The sequence below is a fragment of the Schistocerca piceifrons genome, chromosome X (genome assembly GCF_021461385.2).
Source record: "Schistocerca piceifrons isolate TAMUIC-IGC-003096 chromosome X, iqSchPice1.1, whole genome shotgun sequence".
NCBI classification, from domain to species: domain Eukaryota; kingdom Metazoa; phylum Arthropoda; class Insecta; order Orthoptera; family Acrididae; genus Schistocerca; species Schistocerca piceifrons.
Genome location: NC_060149.1, coordinates 921,760,110 through 921,775,544, shown reverse-complemented (window position 1 = coordinate 921,775,544; position 15,435 = coordinate 921,760,110). Strand labels below are relative to the sequence as shown.

General features: G+C 37.6%; 1 protein-coding gene across 2 annotated transcripts in view; it reads left to right on the top strand.

The window, feature by feature from the left end:
• The window catches only part of LOC124721799 (dehydrodolichyl diphosphate synthase complex subunit DHDDS), a 64,975-nt gene extending 58,362 nt beyond the window's left edge, over positions 1–6,613 (top strand). For both annotated transcript variants that reach the window (XM_047246921.1, XM_047246922.1), the window contains exons 6-7: positions 2,138–2,322; positions 6,145–6,613. In XM_047246921.1, coding sequence (XP_047102877.1) covers positions 2,138–2,322; positions 6,145–6,366 — 407 coding nt within the window. In that variant the 3' untranslated portion in view covers positions 6,367–6,613. The remainder of the gene's footprint in view (positions 1–2,137; positions 2,323–6,144) is intronic.
• Positions 6,614–15,435: the final 8,822 nt, after the last annotated feature.

Genomic DNA, 15,435 nt, shown 5'->3' with positions numbered 1-15,435 from the left:
TCTGGCAGTTACAATGGAGCTATGTGCGATAATGTACGATGAATTTCTTAAATCACAGAGCGTTTGACTCTCATTTAAAAATCAACTCTTTGATGACGAGCCATTTAGATGAATTTCGAGCCCAGAAGATCAGACATTTATGTCATTATTAAAAATTTTACAGGGACATTTGTGTGATATATCTTAAATTGTAATACGCGCATAAAAGACCACATTGTATGTGAAAGCTTAGCTTCTCTTGCAGCGTATTAATCTTACAGACCAATATTATATGTGAAAGCTTTGCGTTTCGTGTAGCAACACTATGTATATTAATTTAAACCATTAACTTTTTCTGTTTGTGTATTCGCGCTACGTAACAGTGATGTTGCTATTGGCTGACTACATCATGTGTCCTAAGCTGTGAATACCTGCTGTCATCGGCTGGCGAGATCACGTGACATGAGCTAAGACTAGCTTACAAATGCGCATCGCAATCTCGATTTCAATGCTTCGGAAAGTAACATACGGTGTGTGGTGGAATTCAAATTTATACTTTCGTAATACGAAAATATGCAGCGTACATGTTGCTGCACATCAAACATCTTTCCAAAACACATTTTTTTCTTCGTGTTTAGTATTCTAAAGCACTGGGGAATTCTTCTCCAGTGTATAAAACCGTAATAATTAAAAGGGCTTATAAGTTATACAGTTCCAAGAGAAAATATACTGTCAGTTAACAGGGAAAAAGTATGTTTTCACCCGGGAGAAAGTGTATTTTTAACCGGGAAATCCAGGAGAACTCCAAGAATTTTTTTTCTTTGTGCACGTATACACCCTGTAATTGTTCCAGTTTGCAGGTGATTGGCTGTTTGCAATTTGTACAAAAAACCCTCATTGAATAGTTAAGGTGCTGAGTCATCTGTAGGCACATAAACCACATTGAGAATGATGTTAGCTTTCAGAAAAATCCTTCTTCAGATATATATGTAGAGACTTCATAAAGTCCCTCGCTAAGACCATTGCAGGAGTACATGTTCGGGATTTCCTGCCAAGACAGTTCTGCTGCAGTACGGATAACGGGAGCATCACAGTGTGCAATTGAAATTGTGTGACAACTGAAAACAAACTCCAAAATTGAAGTACACAGGACAGTGTGATTCTTGTGGGCAAGAGTCTAAATTGCTCATAGGTTCGCCTTCAATTCTGGCAGTATGTGGACCAAATGCAATGTTGCACCCAGCCATTGTGAAATGGTGCAGACAGTTTGACCAGTGTCGCACAGGTGTGAGTGATACTGATCAAGGAGGAAGACCATCAACATCGATCACAGCAGACAATGTCGAGTCAATCGAGGAACTGATTGGCAACAACCGCAGATTTTCCAGCATGAAGGCATTCACAAAGCAGTTACAAATGACTCTGTGACTAAGGGGTGGATTTCAATCAGAGAGGAATTGAACGATTGGTAGAATGTTTTCACCATTGTTTGCAGAGACTTAGTGACTATGTTGAATAATAGTGTCATGTGTCTGTGTCTGAAGTGTAGTGCAGCATTCAGTTAAAGTTTCTTGGCCTGCCATAATAATGTGTAACTTACTTGTAGAAGTTCCCTCAAATATTTTTAGTGGATGTTGCATACGTTTTCCTGTACAACTCGATTCTTCTTTCAGATATCGTACATTGCATGCACTAGTTCAGCATCTTTTGTTCTTTTGCCTTTTCTGAATCCAAATTGGTTTTATCTTAGGCAGTAGTTTATTTTAGCTTATATAATAGAATTTTTAAGGATTTGATAACGTTGTTAAGGTTCAGTAGTTCGAACAATCATTGGGATATTCTTTCTTAGATGCAGTAGTTACTACTTGCAGTGTTCTACTTTTTTCTGAAATCTACTTTTGGTGTTCGATAACAACCACAAATGACTCAGTACAGTTGTTCCTTTATTTTATGTTGGGAACATGTAGGCTATGTATTGAAATATTTGTAAATAGTTTGGAATTCACAGCAATTCAGATTTTATTGTTGCTGTGAATCATTTCCAGAAATCCATTATGCATTAAAAACACTGTGTTTGAAGTGAAATGTCTTTGACAAAAATTGTTTAAATTTGTGTAGGTGGGATAGGTTTGTGATTGTAGTTTTTCCACATGTTTAGCTCGAGATGAAATGACAGCAGCTGTAAAGCACATAGTATCCAATGTGGAAAAGGAGATGTTTTTGCCATGTGAAGTGGACCACAAGATGATTGGGGAGTGTCTTTATACAAATGGAAGCCCAGACCCCGATTTACTGATAAGAACATCAGGTGAAGTGAGATTCAGCGACTTCCTTCTCTGGCAGGTTAGTAGAAAATATAACCTTCTCTTTGTCCTTTCACATACAATTTGTAAAACTTTTATGGTGCTCGGTCATTGTTCATTTCCTATATGTTCAGTGAGTTGTATTCACTAAGTGTGGAATACACAACAGTAATATTGCTATGATGTCCTGCTGTATCTGTCAGTGAGCTAACACTCTGACCAGTTGTGACAAAGCTGTTAATGAGCTAACATGAAGACATATCACAGTAGAAGAAAGAAGAGTGGTGAGAAGTATTTTGGTATATTATTTTTTGAGGGCTGACATCTGAATCAGTACTTTGAGGAGATTTTTCTCTTGCTTGGAGAAGACTTTCCACACTACTCTGCCATATTGGTGAAATAAAACCAGCATGTCTCATTCCCCAATTGAGGAAGGCTTGTGTCTGCCTGCATATGCAAATTACTCAGGGCATTGGCACCCAGAATAATACCCGACTCGAGTAACAGAGGCATAATATGAAGTTAGTTTTGGTAGATGAAGAGTGACTGGATATAATGGAAATTATTTTGAAAGGTAAACAATGTTGCTACATTGTAAAATTTTCCCTTAAACCTTTGTAAAAAGGGTGAAACATTTCTTGGACATTATCATACTCACCTTTCCACTTGCAGCTGCAATAAAAGTGTGTCTAAAATCACAGAAGTGATAGAAGGATTGTTAGGGCAGGGAGGCTTGTTTTCTCTTACATTATCATCTAAGCAGGCATGACATGCTGTGCCACATGTCTGTTAGAATGTGTGACCTTTGAAGGCATAATAATTACAACTGAGATTTCAGTGGTATACTGTGATGGTATGTTATACATTCAGCAACTAACCAAAGAAAAAAAAATATTCTGGGAAGTTCTGAAGGGAAGCTTCTCTCTCCATGCTCAATGGCATGCTCAGTTAAGACTCTAAATTTCATTCCTGAGGGAAGACTGTTCTTATTTACAAAATAGTTGTTCTTTGTAAAAGCTGAGAGTGATGTAACTATCATGAAACTGTACCCACGCAACACAATTTTTAGATGTCAACTGATTCTTGAGTGACTACGTGGTAGAATATCTTCATAATTAGAAATGAAGTGCACAAAATTGTAGATGTTGTACAGTATTAATTAATTTATTTGATGAGTTTTTGGCTTAAAATTCCAGAACTATCATCTTTGAAGAGTGTACAGTTCTGGAAAACAACACTGAATAAGATATTACGCAGGAACCATACTCTCCACATGTAATATTTTTTCCAATATAGTTCTCTAGTACAATATCCTCTTTGATGACAATAGTCTGTTGTAGTCTTATCTGTATCTCTAGTCTGCCAGACACCTTACAGTATGTGGCAGAGGGTGCTTAGTGTACTATTCCTATTTCCGTTCCAGTCTCAAATGGTTTCGGAAAGGAAGATTGTTGGTAACCCTCATGTGAGCTTGAATGGCTCTGATTTTATGTTTATGATCTTTTCACAAAATGTACATAGGAGGAAGCGAAATGTGGTTGACTCATCTAGTAACACATAATCTCAGAATTTTAGCAATAAACCACATCGTGATGCAGAACTCCCCACTTGCAGCCTCTGCCACTGGAGTTGGATGAACATCTCCATGATGATGATTCTGTGTTTATTAAATGAATGTATAATGAAACACACTGCTCTTCTTTCCATCTTCTCTCTTTCCTCTATCAATTGTATGTAATATGGATGCCAGACTGATGAGCAATATTCAAGTATAGGTTGAACGAGAGTTTTTACGCTACCTCGTGTATATGTGGACTACAATTTCTGAGGATTCTTCCAGTGAATCTGTGTGGCATCTGCCTCACCTGTCATTAGTTTTATGTGGTTGTTCCACTTTAAATCACTCCATATGCATACTCTTGGATGTTTAATGGGTGTGACTGCTTCCTGTGAGTGTTCTGCAGTTGTGCAGTCAGGCAGTAATGGGCCCTCGTAACTATTTATGTGCAACACAGTACATTTGTTTATGTTGGGGTCAATTGCCAATCCCTGCACCAAGATGTGTGTTGGTGAATGCTGCTTCAGTTCTCAAAAAGGAAATGCAATCCAAATTTTGAATTTGGCATGTGCCACATAAATTCAGCATCTTTACACATTTTTATCCATTGAAATGATAGACTGAATGTTTGAAGTTGAGTGTCTTTTCAGCAATATCAGTTAATTTATCTGTTGATGTCAAGAAATATGGAACCAAGAATATCACAGGAATGAAGGCTCTGGCATCTTGAATATAAGGGTTCTAAAAGTATTCCAAGGGAGTACATTACTTACAGGTCTGTGGGCAAAGCTAAGCATCAGACCACGTGCAAATATTGACAAAGACCTCAAGTTACAATCATAATTGGAGCTGATGTAAGATATTATTTCTGGCTGGCTCCACCTTGTGTCCGATCATCTATTCGAGGGGTCTGTATCCACTCCTACCATTTGAACAAGTTCGTCTAGAGTCAGATTGTGCTAGGTTGGACTTCCTCTTCCTTTTTGGTGTTTCATTGAGAGGTCCAACAACCTGTTGAACAGATATTAATGAATAGTCTATTCTTATTTCCACATTAACGATCAGTAGAATAGAAACAACTGCCTCACATTAGCAGATGAGATATCGTGTTTGTAGTGGCTAATTGTCAAGAACACTTCAATATTTCCTTAGGATCAGTGGAGCTGTTTAACTGATCTGTAAGAATGCAATAGATTTAAGTATGATAGGTCACCATCCTTCTCGGTTGCATAACATCCATAAACTACCACGTAAAAGACCCAAGAATATGTTTACAATAGTTTGACTAATCACATCCTGCAGCCTGAACCTGGTATCACTGTTGTCATGATTTTATTAGAGTTTGGAGATAACAAATGGCTTTCACATACCACACACTGGCCACAAATGCTGTGCTTGAGATACATTTACATGATGAATAGCTAGATGAGGATATGCAAGTAAAAACAAATTTTTTGTCAAAAGCTGTAGTAAATAACAAGAAAATCATCTTTCAGGCAACTATTGGCTCTATTGGAATGTAGTTAGAGCTGCACAGTTGGTAGTACATGATCAACACAAGGTAGGTGTTGGAGTTTGTTAATTATATGTGCCAGATTAAGAATGCATATGGGACTGAGGCACACAGTATCTAGATCACAAAGAAAGAATAATTCCATATCAGCCATGTACTTTCTTTTGTGTGATAGCTGAGCCCTGATACTACTACGCATGCCTTGAAAATTATCGAATGGAAAAAATTAATTTTGTAGTGCAAATGCAGTACAGTAGGAATTTGCCCATTTTGTACTCATATTGGAGTTGACAATGGAAGCCAGCAAAATGTAAAATGAAAGAAACAACTGGTGCAAAACACATTTAGGTGGAAACCAAGGAATAAATATACATAAAAGATGATGTATTGTGCTGCCTCAGCATACCATGAGACTGTAGCCACAGGAAATACTGTATCTTTGCTGTTGAGACTTCCAACATTAATTTGGCATGTTCATAAAGATGGTGTATAAGTCAGCTGTGTAAATATAAGCCAGTAGTGTATACTGTGGGAATATGTTAAACTTGTACAAAGTTTGTAGATTAATATGTGAAAAAAATGAAAAAGGCAAAAGTTGAAGGAAAGCAGAAAGTAAGCTACATGCAAAGTGTGACAGTTAAAAATTTGATATGATAAGTTAATAACCAATTTTGCTACCTTTTTGTGTTTTTGGTGAATAAGAATTTTTCTGAAATAGTTGTTTCAAGATATTTCTCATGTATTGTATTTTTCAACATTTTCCACTAACAGTGATTTTTCTTGTTCCACAGATCTCAAGTTCCAGTGTATATTTTACAAATGTTCTATGGCCAAACTTTAGCATATGGAATATGCTAGCAGCAGTATTGTATTATCAAAGGCATTCCCCTAGTTTAGTTGGTGTAAGAACTGCAGAAAAGAAAATAAATGTAGGTGACTCTAAAAGTGTGGAATTTTTTGGAGGAGTCTTTAATGTACAAAATTCATCACTGGTAGCTGCTAGTAATATATAAGTCTATCAAGGATTAGATGTGGTTACCTCTTTGATAAAAATTTTATTCAAACAATGTTTTTCACTAAACAGTGAACTTCTGTTGTAATTGCTATCCTGTAATTTTACGAGTGGTGTAATTTGGAATGTGTATGTTCAAGATAATCATTACTTCACAAAAACATAATTTATTGAACTGTATGCCTAAGATGTTGTGTTATTTAATCATTTACATTTATTTGTCAAGTTATTAAAAAGAATGAGCCATATTTTCTTTTCTTTATTTTACTTCTCCTCAGAACTACACGGAAGTGACAAAAGTTATGGGATACATCCTAATATCATGCTGGACCTCCTTTTGCCTGGCATAGTGCAGAAACTTGATGTGGCACGGACTCAACTAGGTATTGGAAATCCCGTGCAAAATATGGAGCCATGCTGCCTCTACAGCCATCCATAATTGCACAAGTGTTGCCAGTGCAAGATTTGGTGCGCGAACTGACCTCTCAATTATGTCTCATAAATTTTTGAAGGGATTCCTGTCAGGTGATCTGCATGGCCAAACCATTCGCTTGCTTTGTCGAAACTGTTCTTCAAAGCAGTCGTCAACAATTGTGGCTTGGTGACATGCTGCATGTCATCCATAAAAATTTCATAATTGTTTGGATACATGAAGTCCATGAATGGCTGCAAATGGTCTGAAAGAGCTGAACATCCAGAGGACCCAGTCCATTCCATGTAAACACAGCTCACACCATTATGGGGCCACCACCAGCTTGCACAGTGCATTGTTGACAACTTGCATCCATGGCTTCATGGGGTCTGTGCCACCCTCAGAGCCTACTATCAGCTTTTACCAACCAAAACTGGGGCTCATCTGACCAGACCATGGATTTCCAATTGTCTTGGGTCCAACCGATATGGTCACGAGCCCAGGAGAGGCACTGCAGGCAATATCGTGCTGTTAGCAAAGGCAGTGGCATCGGTCGTCTGCAGCTGTAGCCAATTAAACAGATTTTGTTGTACTGTCCTAACAGATATGTTCGTCACACATACCACATCAATTTCTGTGGTTATTCCACGCAGTGTTGCTTTTCTGTTAGCACTGACAACTCTACGCAAACACAGCTGCTCGTGGTCTTTAAGTGAAGACCGTCAGCCACTGCGTTGTCCATGGTGGGAGGTAATGCCTGAAATGTGGTATTCGCGGCACGCTCTTGAACTGTGGATCGTGGAATATTGAATTCCCTAACATGAATCACCTGAGTACAAATGAGAGCTCTGCCAATGCTCTGCCCTTTTATGCCTTCTGTACATGATACTACTGTCATCTGTATATGTGCATCTCACTATCCCATGACTTCTGTCACCACAGTGTATTGACTCCATCAAGCCACACACTACTTGCAGCTCTTTCTCTACTTCTTCCCACCTACTAATGCCTATTGCATCACTCCATGTAATATGGTGTAGTGATAGTCACTGATCTCATTTTTGTATGTTTCAATAGTACGAACTGAAATCATGTTAATTCAGTACTTTTTACAGCACAAAGTTTCAGATTGACCAATAATGTTTGCTTTAGAATCTGTGAAACATATTTGATATTGGTTTACTCAATAATTAATTGTAAAGAAAATCTTCATATATAAGCAATAGATCAAGTGAGGTGGTGAGAGCTTAGCATACAGGATTCTCATGTGTGAGGACTTCCCCATCAATCCATTCAGATTTATGTTCTCCATTGTTTTGCAAAATTGTTTAAGGTGAATGTTGGGATGTTTCCAGTGAAAAATGAGTTGTTGTTTTCTTTCTCTGTCCTTGTCCAGTCCAAGTATGTGCATCATTCCTCATAACTGACAGTACATTATGTTCTAATCTTCCTTTTTTCATTGAGACCTAGGCCTATTTTTACTCTTGTGAAAATATATTGTACAGCTACAATGTAAGTTATCTTCAAATGACATTTGTTAGATTTTCCAGCAGTTTGACATTTTTATGTACTGAAATAGCATCATCTTGGTTTGATTTCTATCCCTCCCCACTCATCCTCTGAACACTCTTCTCCCCCAAGTTTTTCCAATTTTTTGAAAAGTTTGAATGTAATGGCATTATAATGTTAAGAATGATACTATATTTTTATGATTGGAACTATTAAATGCCAAATGATGATCACTTGAAACTTAGGCTGTAATGGTTTTGTTACCAATAGTATCTTTAATGACCTCATTGTTGACGGGAGTTTTCTCCGCCTCCTCCTCCTCCTCCTCCTCCAGCATAGCATCTGCATCTTCTATGGTGCATGCCTTGTAATAGAGCTCCTGGGACAGATTTTATTCATTATGTTGTGCTGTGGCCAAGTACATAATAATTGTAGTTTTTATACTGTTTTTTTTTTTTTTTTTTTGTGAACCGATATTTGAGTCGTGTGGAGAACCATCTAGGAAATTACTGTGCCTAACAATATATTAATCTTAATGGCTGCTTAAGAGACACACTAAAATATGTGACTGTTTATAACCTAGTTGATATTTCAGAATTAACAAGTCTGATGGACTGTTTTTTTTCTGTCTTTCTTTTGTGAAACCAGCAGCTGCTACACTTTTGAAAACCGAGTCCTAGTGAAACTGCCTATTTGAAATAATTTCCTGCACAAACGTAACTGAAAATCTGTATTGACACTGAGAGTCTATCTTACATTACTTGATAGCATGACTTATTACATGAAAGGATATTCTATGATCATACCTTCATTTTCATTTTATTTTTCCTTCATTTTCTACTTGAATCAGTGTGTCAGGAATTAGTTTTCTGTCCACTCTCCCTGATACAAGACATCGTTTAGAGTACTGTTTTACATGTCACCATTTTTGGCCCAGCTGTAAATAGCATATCAGTTCAGTATGAAAACCATGACTGCATCACTATCAGTACTTTGTTTGTTAAAGGATTGTTTTACAATTGAAATGTCAACTAAATAAAAGGAAAACATAAGGTATATATGCAGGCATTTTGAGTACCCACAAGTGTTTAATAGGGAGAGGACAAGACAGGCAGCCAGCCATGGCATCATTGAGGAAATCATCTTGCCAGTTGCCTGAAGTGAATTACAAAAAACAATGGATAGCTTCAATCATTTTGAATGGACAAAACATGAGCCTCCATCCTTTCAAATCTGAGGCCCACTGATAAAGTACAATCGGCTGCGCAATTTTGTTTTTGCTCCGCAAGTCGCATGTCATGGTAGTGGCATGGGAATTTCAATGAACACCAAGACTTCAGACATGTACTTGCAAACAGACAGACAGTTAATCATGTAACTCTTTTATTGAGATAATAATTAAAACTTTGACTACCCTTAGTAATTAAGCAACAAGACATGTTGGAACCATAACACGAAGCAGATGTGAAGTGATAATGATCATGTTTCTCTTCAGTATTTAGTGGCTGGCTAATCGTTGTATCAGTCACTGTGCAGCAAATATTTTTCAGGGCATATTGACAGCTTATGGCTATAAGGAAGTAAAGTGGATGAATCTGAGTTGTTTTTATTTTCATTCCAATTCAAGCAAATTTCGATTACTTGTTGGTTAGTTATTTGTTCAATTGATAAGATTCATGATAAACATTACGATGTGGGACGTGTCAACAGAATAAAGCCAGAACACTTATATAAAACTAAATAAAGATGATAATATTTATATGGTTGTGTGTTCGCTATTTTCTAAAATGGCTATCTTTTCTGAAGACTTCCTCAGTGGTATAGGAGGAGTTGTTGATAAACCTCTTTAATCTACATTTTAAAACACTTCTGCTATTGGTCAAGACATTTTATTTCCATAGGTACATTGTCAAAGAGTGTTGTAGCTGCTTAGTTCGCCCCGTTCTATGCCAAGGTTAGATTCATTACTGTGTAATGCAGATAATTTTAGCTTCTAGTATTGTTCTTTTGAATAACTTTGATACTCTCAAATTTCAATGGCTTGTTGATAACAAATTTCACCGTTGAATCAATGAACTGTGAGGCGGCATTACCAGCTGCTGAAAGAGATACCTGCAAGGTGTATGCATGTGAACGCCACACGTAATTCTACTTACTTTCTTTTGTTGAATGAGTACTTTTTGCCTAAGTGAGGAGTTACCCCAGAATATTAACCCATGAGACATCAGTGAATGAAAATATGCAAAATATTTTAACTTACAGACTTATGGCAAAAGTAGCCAAACTTACTATTTTGTACTATATAATATTTCCAATTTCAGTTTTCATCAATATGCAGCCCTAAGAATTTACGATTTTCTACCCTGTTTATTATTTCTTGTTGGTATAGCTAGATGAACAGGAAGTGGGATATTTTTGACAGTACAAAACTGGATAAACTGCATTTTATCAGAGTTTAAAGTGAGGTTAGAGTAACTTTCTGCAGTCTATTTCTTAAATAAGAACTAAACCAGGCATTTTTTGAACTACATATTCCATAAAAACTAACTTCTCTAATAGAGTATTATGACTGAACTGATCAAACACCTTCAATAAGTCGCAAAAGGAATCATTTAAAGATTTTGTTATATGCTCAGTAAATGTATGAATATCTGTCTCAGTGAAACAGCCCTTTTGAAATCCAAACTGTGATTGGCTAAGTATCCTAGAACTAGACACATGGTTTACAGCACCAAAAAGTAATTAATGTAAAGTAATGAAATTTTGGGAATACATTTGTCTAGGTAACATATTTAAGTGATTAACATTGCAGGTTCACAATTTAATGTAAGTGTGAGATAAGACATCGCAAATGTCAAACGCTGGTACATTAATGACGAGTGTAACCACCAGACTGTTGAATGCAAGCATGCAAACGTGCATGCATTGTGTTGTACAGGTCCTGAATGTCAGTTTGTGGGATAGAGTTCCATGTCTGTTCCACTTGGTCAATCAATACAATTAATACTGTTTGTGAATGATGCTGTTGTTGTCCAATGATGTACCATATGTGTTTGATTGGAGACAGGCCTGGTGATTGAGCTTGCCAAGGCAGCATGTCAACACACTGTGGAGTATGTGGTGTTAAAACAGTGGTATGTGGGCAGGTGTTATCCTGTTGGGAACACCCTCGGTAATGCTGTACATGAATGGCAGCACAACAGGTTGAATCACTCGACCGATGTACAATTTTTCAATTAGGGTGTGTGGGATAACCACGAAGTGCTCCCGCTGCCATACAAAATCACCCCAGACCATAACTCCAGGTGCTGGTCCAACGTGTGTAGCACACAGACAGGTTGATTGCAGGCCCTAAACTGGCCTCCTCCTAATCAACACACAGCCATCACTGGCACTGAGGTAGAAACAGCTTTCATCAGAAAATGCAATTGACCTCCACCTTGCCCTCTAATGAGTTCTCACTTGACACCGCTGAAGTCACTAATGGCTGTGGTGTGGGGTCAGTGGAATGCATGCAATAGGGTGTCTGCCTCGGAGCTGTCCTTGAAGCAACCGATTTGTAACAGTTCGTTGTGTCACTGTGGTGCAAACTGCTGCTCAAATTGCTGCTGCAGCATCAGTATGATGCACCAGAGCCGTATGATGAGCATGGTGGTCTTTCCTCTCAATAGTACCATGTGACCATCCACAGCCCAGTCTTCTTGCAACTGTACTTGCGACCGTACGGTCTCGTGACCACTGCAGCCAACAGTCATGTTCAGTGGCTACATTCCTGCAATGTCTTTATGCAATATCACAGAAGGAACACTCAGCATCTCATACCACTGTTACACGACCTTGCTCAAACTCAGTGAGTTGTTGATAATGGTGTCTTATCACCTTAAAGGCATTCTTGATTAACATCAACTCACCGTGTCCAGTCTCAAATGTAACTAATGCTCATGACTGTTCCAGTGTCTATTTAAAGTAAACCTGGTTTGCATCCTCATAGTGGAGCTACTAGCGCTAGTCTTATGTATCTGGTGCAAAATCTGAATAGAAATATGCCTACCAACTTTCATTTATGTCAGACATCTCCTCCTTGGTGTTGCATTTTTTCTATCAGTGTATTATAGGGCCAACACTTTTTAATGATTTATTGGAGATATTATTCACCGCATCGGAAATTTTACTTTTTGGAGTCAGAATGATCCTCCTTATTTCAGGTGGGGATTTGAAACTAATTTTTAATGAGTTAAATGTTCTATGTATTGTTTTTCAGTGTACTGTCTTTTTTTCTCTTCTGAATGATTTGCGTCAAATTTCCTCACCCATTTTTGAAAAGTAATTATTAAAAATATGTGCTACATGTGAACTTCCGTTTACAAGCTCCCATTCTTTTTAACAGAAATAATACCTTCTGTGGCTTCTTTCCCAGTCTCTCTTTTAGCAATGTTCCATGTTGATTTATTTTATTATCTGATCTGTCAATACCAGCCAAGATGTGCATACTCCTGGATTTTTTTTTCAGATTTTCTTAATATGATACAGTACTTTTTATAATAAAGTATTTCTGGGTCATTACTTGTTGTGGCTATTTCGTACAAGTTCTTTCTTTGTTGTGAAGAGACTCTTGAGACCTGTAGTGATCTAACATTTATTTAATGACTTGCTGTTATTGCATTTAACTATCTGCTTAAGAAAACTACTTTCAGAAATGGATGCAAACTCATAAAGAAATATGCTGAATTTAGAGATAACACCAGGTTCATCGTAAATTTCACCCCAGCCCACAGCGTTTAAGCTTTCTTTAAAATAATCAGCTGTTTTGTCGTCAATCAGCTCCACTGTTTTCTTAGAGTGTATCTGAACTGTACATGGAGCTAAATTGTATAATGTGACCAACCGTGCATTTTGATCTGGTTTACCAGGAGATATTAAAGTATCTCTCTTACTTCTGCTTGTTGAATGGATACATTATCTATAAGTGTACTCTGTTGTGAACAACTTGGGTACGGTATGACTGATGCCAAATTATTTAGCCAAAGGCATCTCTAGATCACTTTTCCTGTCAGACCCCTTCAAAAAATTTAGATTACAATCGCCACAAATTAATGATCATTTCCATGTGTCTGACAGAGCACACAATAATTTATCAACATTTTTCATAAAAATTTCCCAGCTACAAGCCGGCCGCGGTGGTCTCGCGGTTCTAGGCGCGCAGTCAGGAACCGCGCGACTGCTACGGTCGCAGGTTCGAATCCTGCCTCGGGCATGGATGTGTGTGATGTCCTTAGTTTAGTTAGGTTTAAGTAGTTCTAAGTTCTAGGGGACTGATGACCACAGATGTTGAGTCCCATAGTGCTCAGAGCCATTTGAACCAACCCAGCTACAATCACAAATATTACATTTCCCAATAACAACTCACAAACACATGCTTCTATGTCCTGATATATAAAGAATTTACTTATTTCTACATTTTTGTATTTATATTCCTTTTTTTTTATATATATAAATGTTGCAACTCCTCCTTTATCCATGTCGGAGCTACATAAATATGCAGCTAAATTATAATCACTTGCAGTTAAGATTTTCTGTCTGTGTGTTTATATGGTATCCAGACAGATAAATTATACCAGTTTCTTTCCAAGTACTAAGGGCTTGCAAAAAATTAGCAACACATTTACTTTATTTTTTACTCCACCAATATTCTGGTGGAACAAGTTGATTTCACTTTTCCCTCTATTATTATGAGATGAACTGTGAGTCTCTGTCAGTTTAATTTTCTTTATTGCTGTCTGTCTGAATTTGGCCTACTTTCAATGTCTTACTTGACCTCAATAACCACAGAGATTTTGGTGTGCTGTCTCTCCAGAGAGACATGCAAAGTCAACCTCACTAGAAACTACAAAAGAAGTTGAATGTGTTGAAACTCCATCCCCTCACCTCCACCACAGAAGAATGTATTAAACGCAGTGTCAACACCAAAGTTAAGGTGCATGACTGCTCTGTGCAATATTCTTCCTTAGGGGAGAAACTTCATCTCTAAGAAATTTCCATTGCAGAAATATAGAAACCCCGCCTCCCCACCCCCAAATCGTACACTTTATGAGCTCTCCACATACTGGTGATTCTGAAATAATGACACAAACTTTGCCTTTCTACTTGTTAACAGTTTCATGTGTGAGGGGAAAGAAAAACACTAGTACAGCACTTTGTCAAAAGTGAGAAAATAAATATACTAGCCATTGTGGAAGTTAAAAGCAGTTCTCAGCCAGTATGCTTGGCAAGTTGACTTATCCTTGTTCCACCCTAAGTGACCCCATGATCAGAGCAAACATTATTCTACAGAAAAAAGACCTGCCTATAGTGAATTAGAAAGGATGCATTTCTAGAATCAAAGAATCATAGGTATAAGGATAGTAAAACTAAGAGCTGGTTTTGTCAATGTAGTCTCCATCTACATTCTATCACCAAGCCCTATTTCTAAAGATCTCACTTCTTTCATATTTGCATTGGGTGATGGCATGGTAGGTGACTTAAACACAAGGAATGCGTACTTTGTCGATCACATCACCAACACCAGGGCTGCAGAGCTTAAGGAAATCCATGTCGGTTTTGCACATTCAATTAAGGAAACAGTTGTCTGTGTTTGCCAACTAAGCAGGAGACACTATTCTCAACATACCCCCTGCTCTTCTCAAATCACTCCCCCGTGCTCTTGTTGCTAAACAGGTGAGCTTTGGCATTGATATTTCCCTACTGTTTTTTAATTCAGTATTAGGACCATGTAGAACCAACAACCAGACAATTAAACTGTTAACCAATACTGACTGGAACAAATTCAGAAGTGCAGTTGAAACCAGCTTCCAGTCTAAACACATTGAAACCATAAATGAACTGAACCACTTCAATAACCATATTCTACAATCCATTTATACAATAACTGCTTAGGTGGTGCCAACTGGACTATCAATCCATAAAGAGGAATGTATGTCTTCTCAGATTCTAGGTATAATCAGAACTAAGAGACAGACTTACTGCTGCTTCTGCATGAACATATCTCTATTTCTGGAAACAGAACAGCATTCTCCATAATGCTTGAGTGTGACAAGAACTCGGCCACTATTGAGCACATCGCTGGCAACAACAGTGCTAAAACTAAACGAA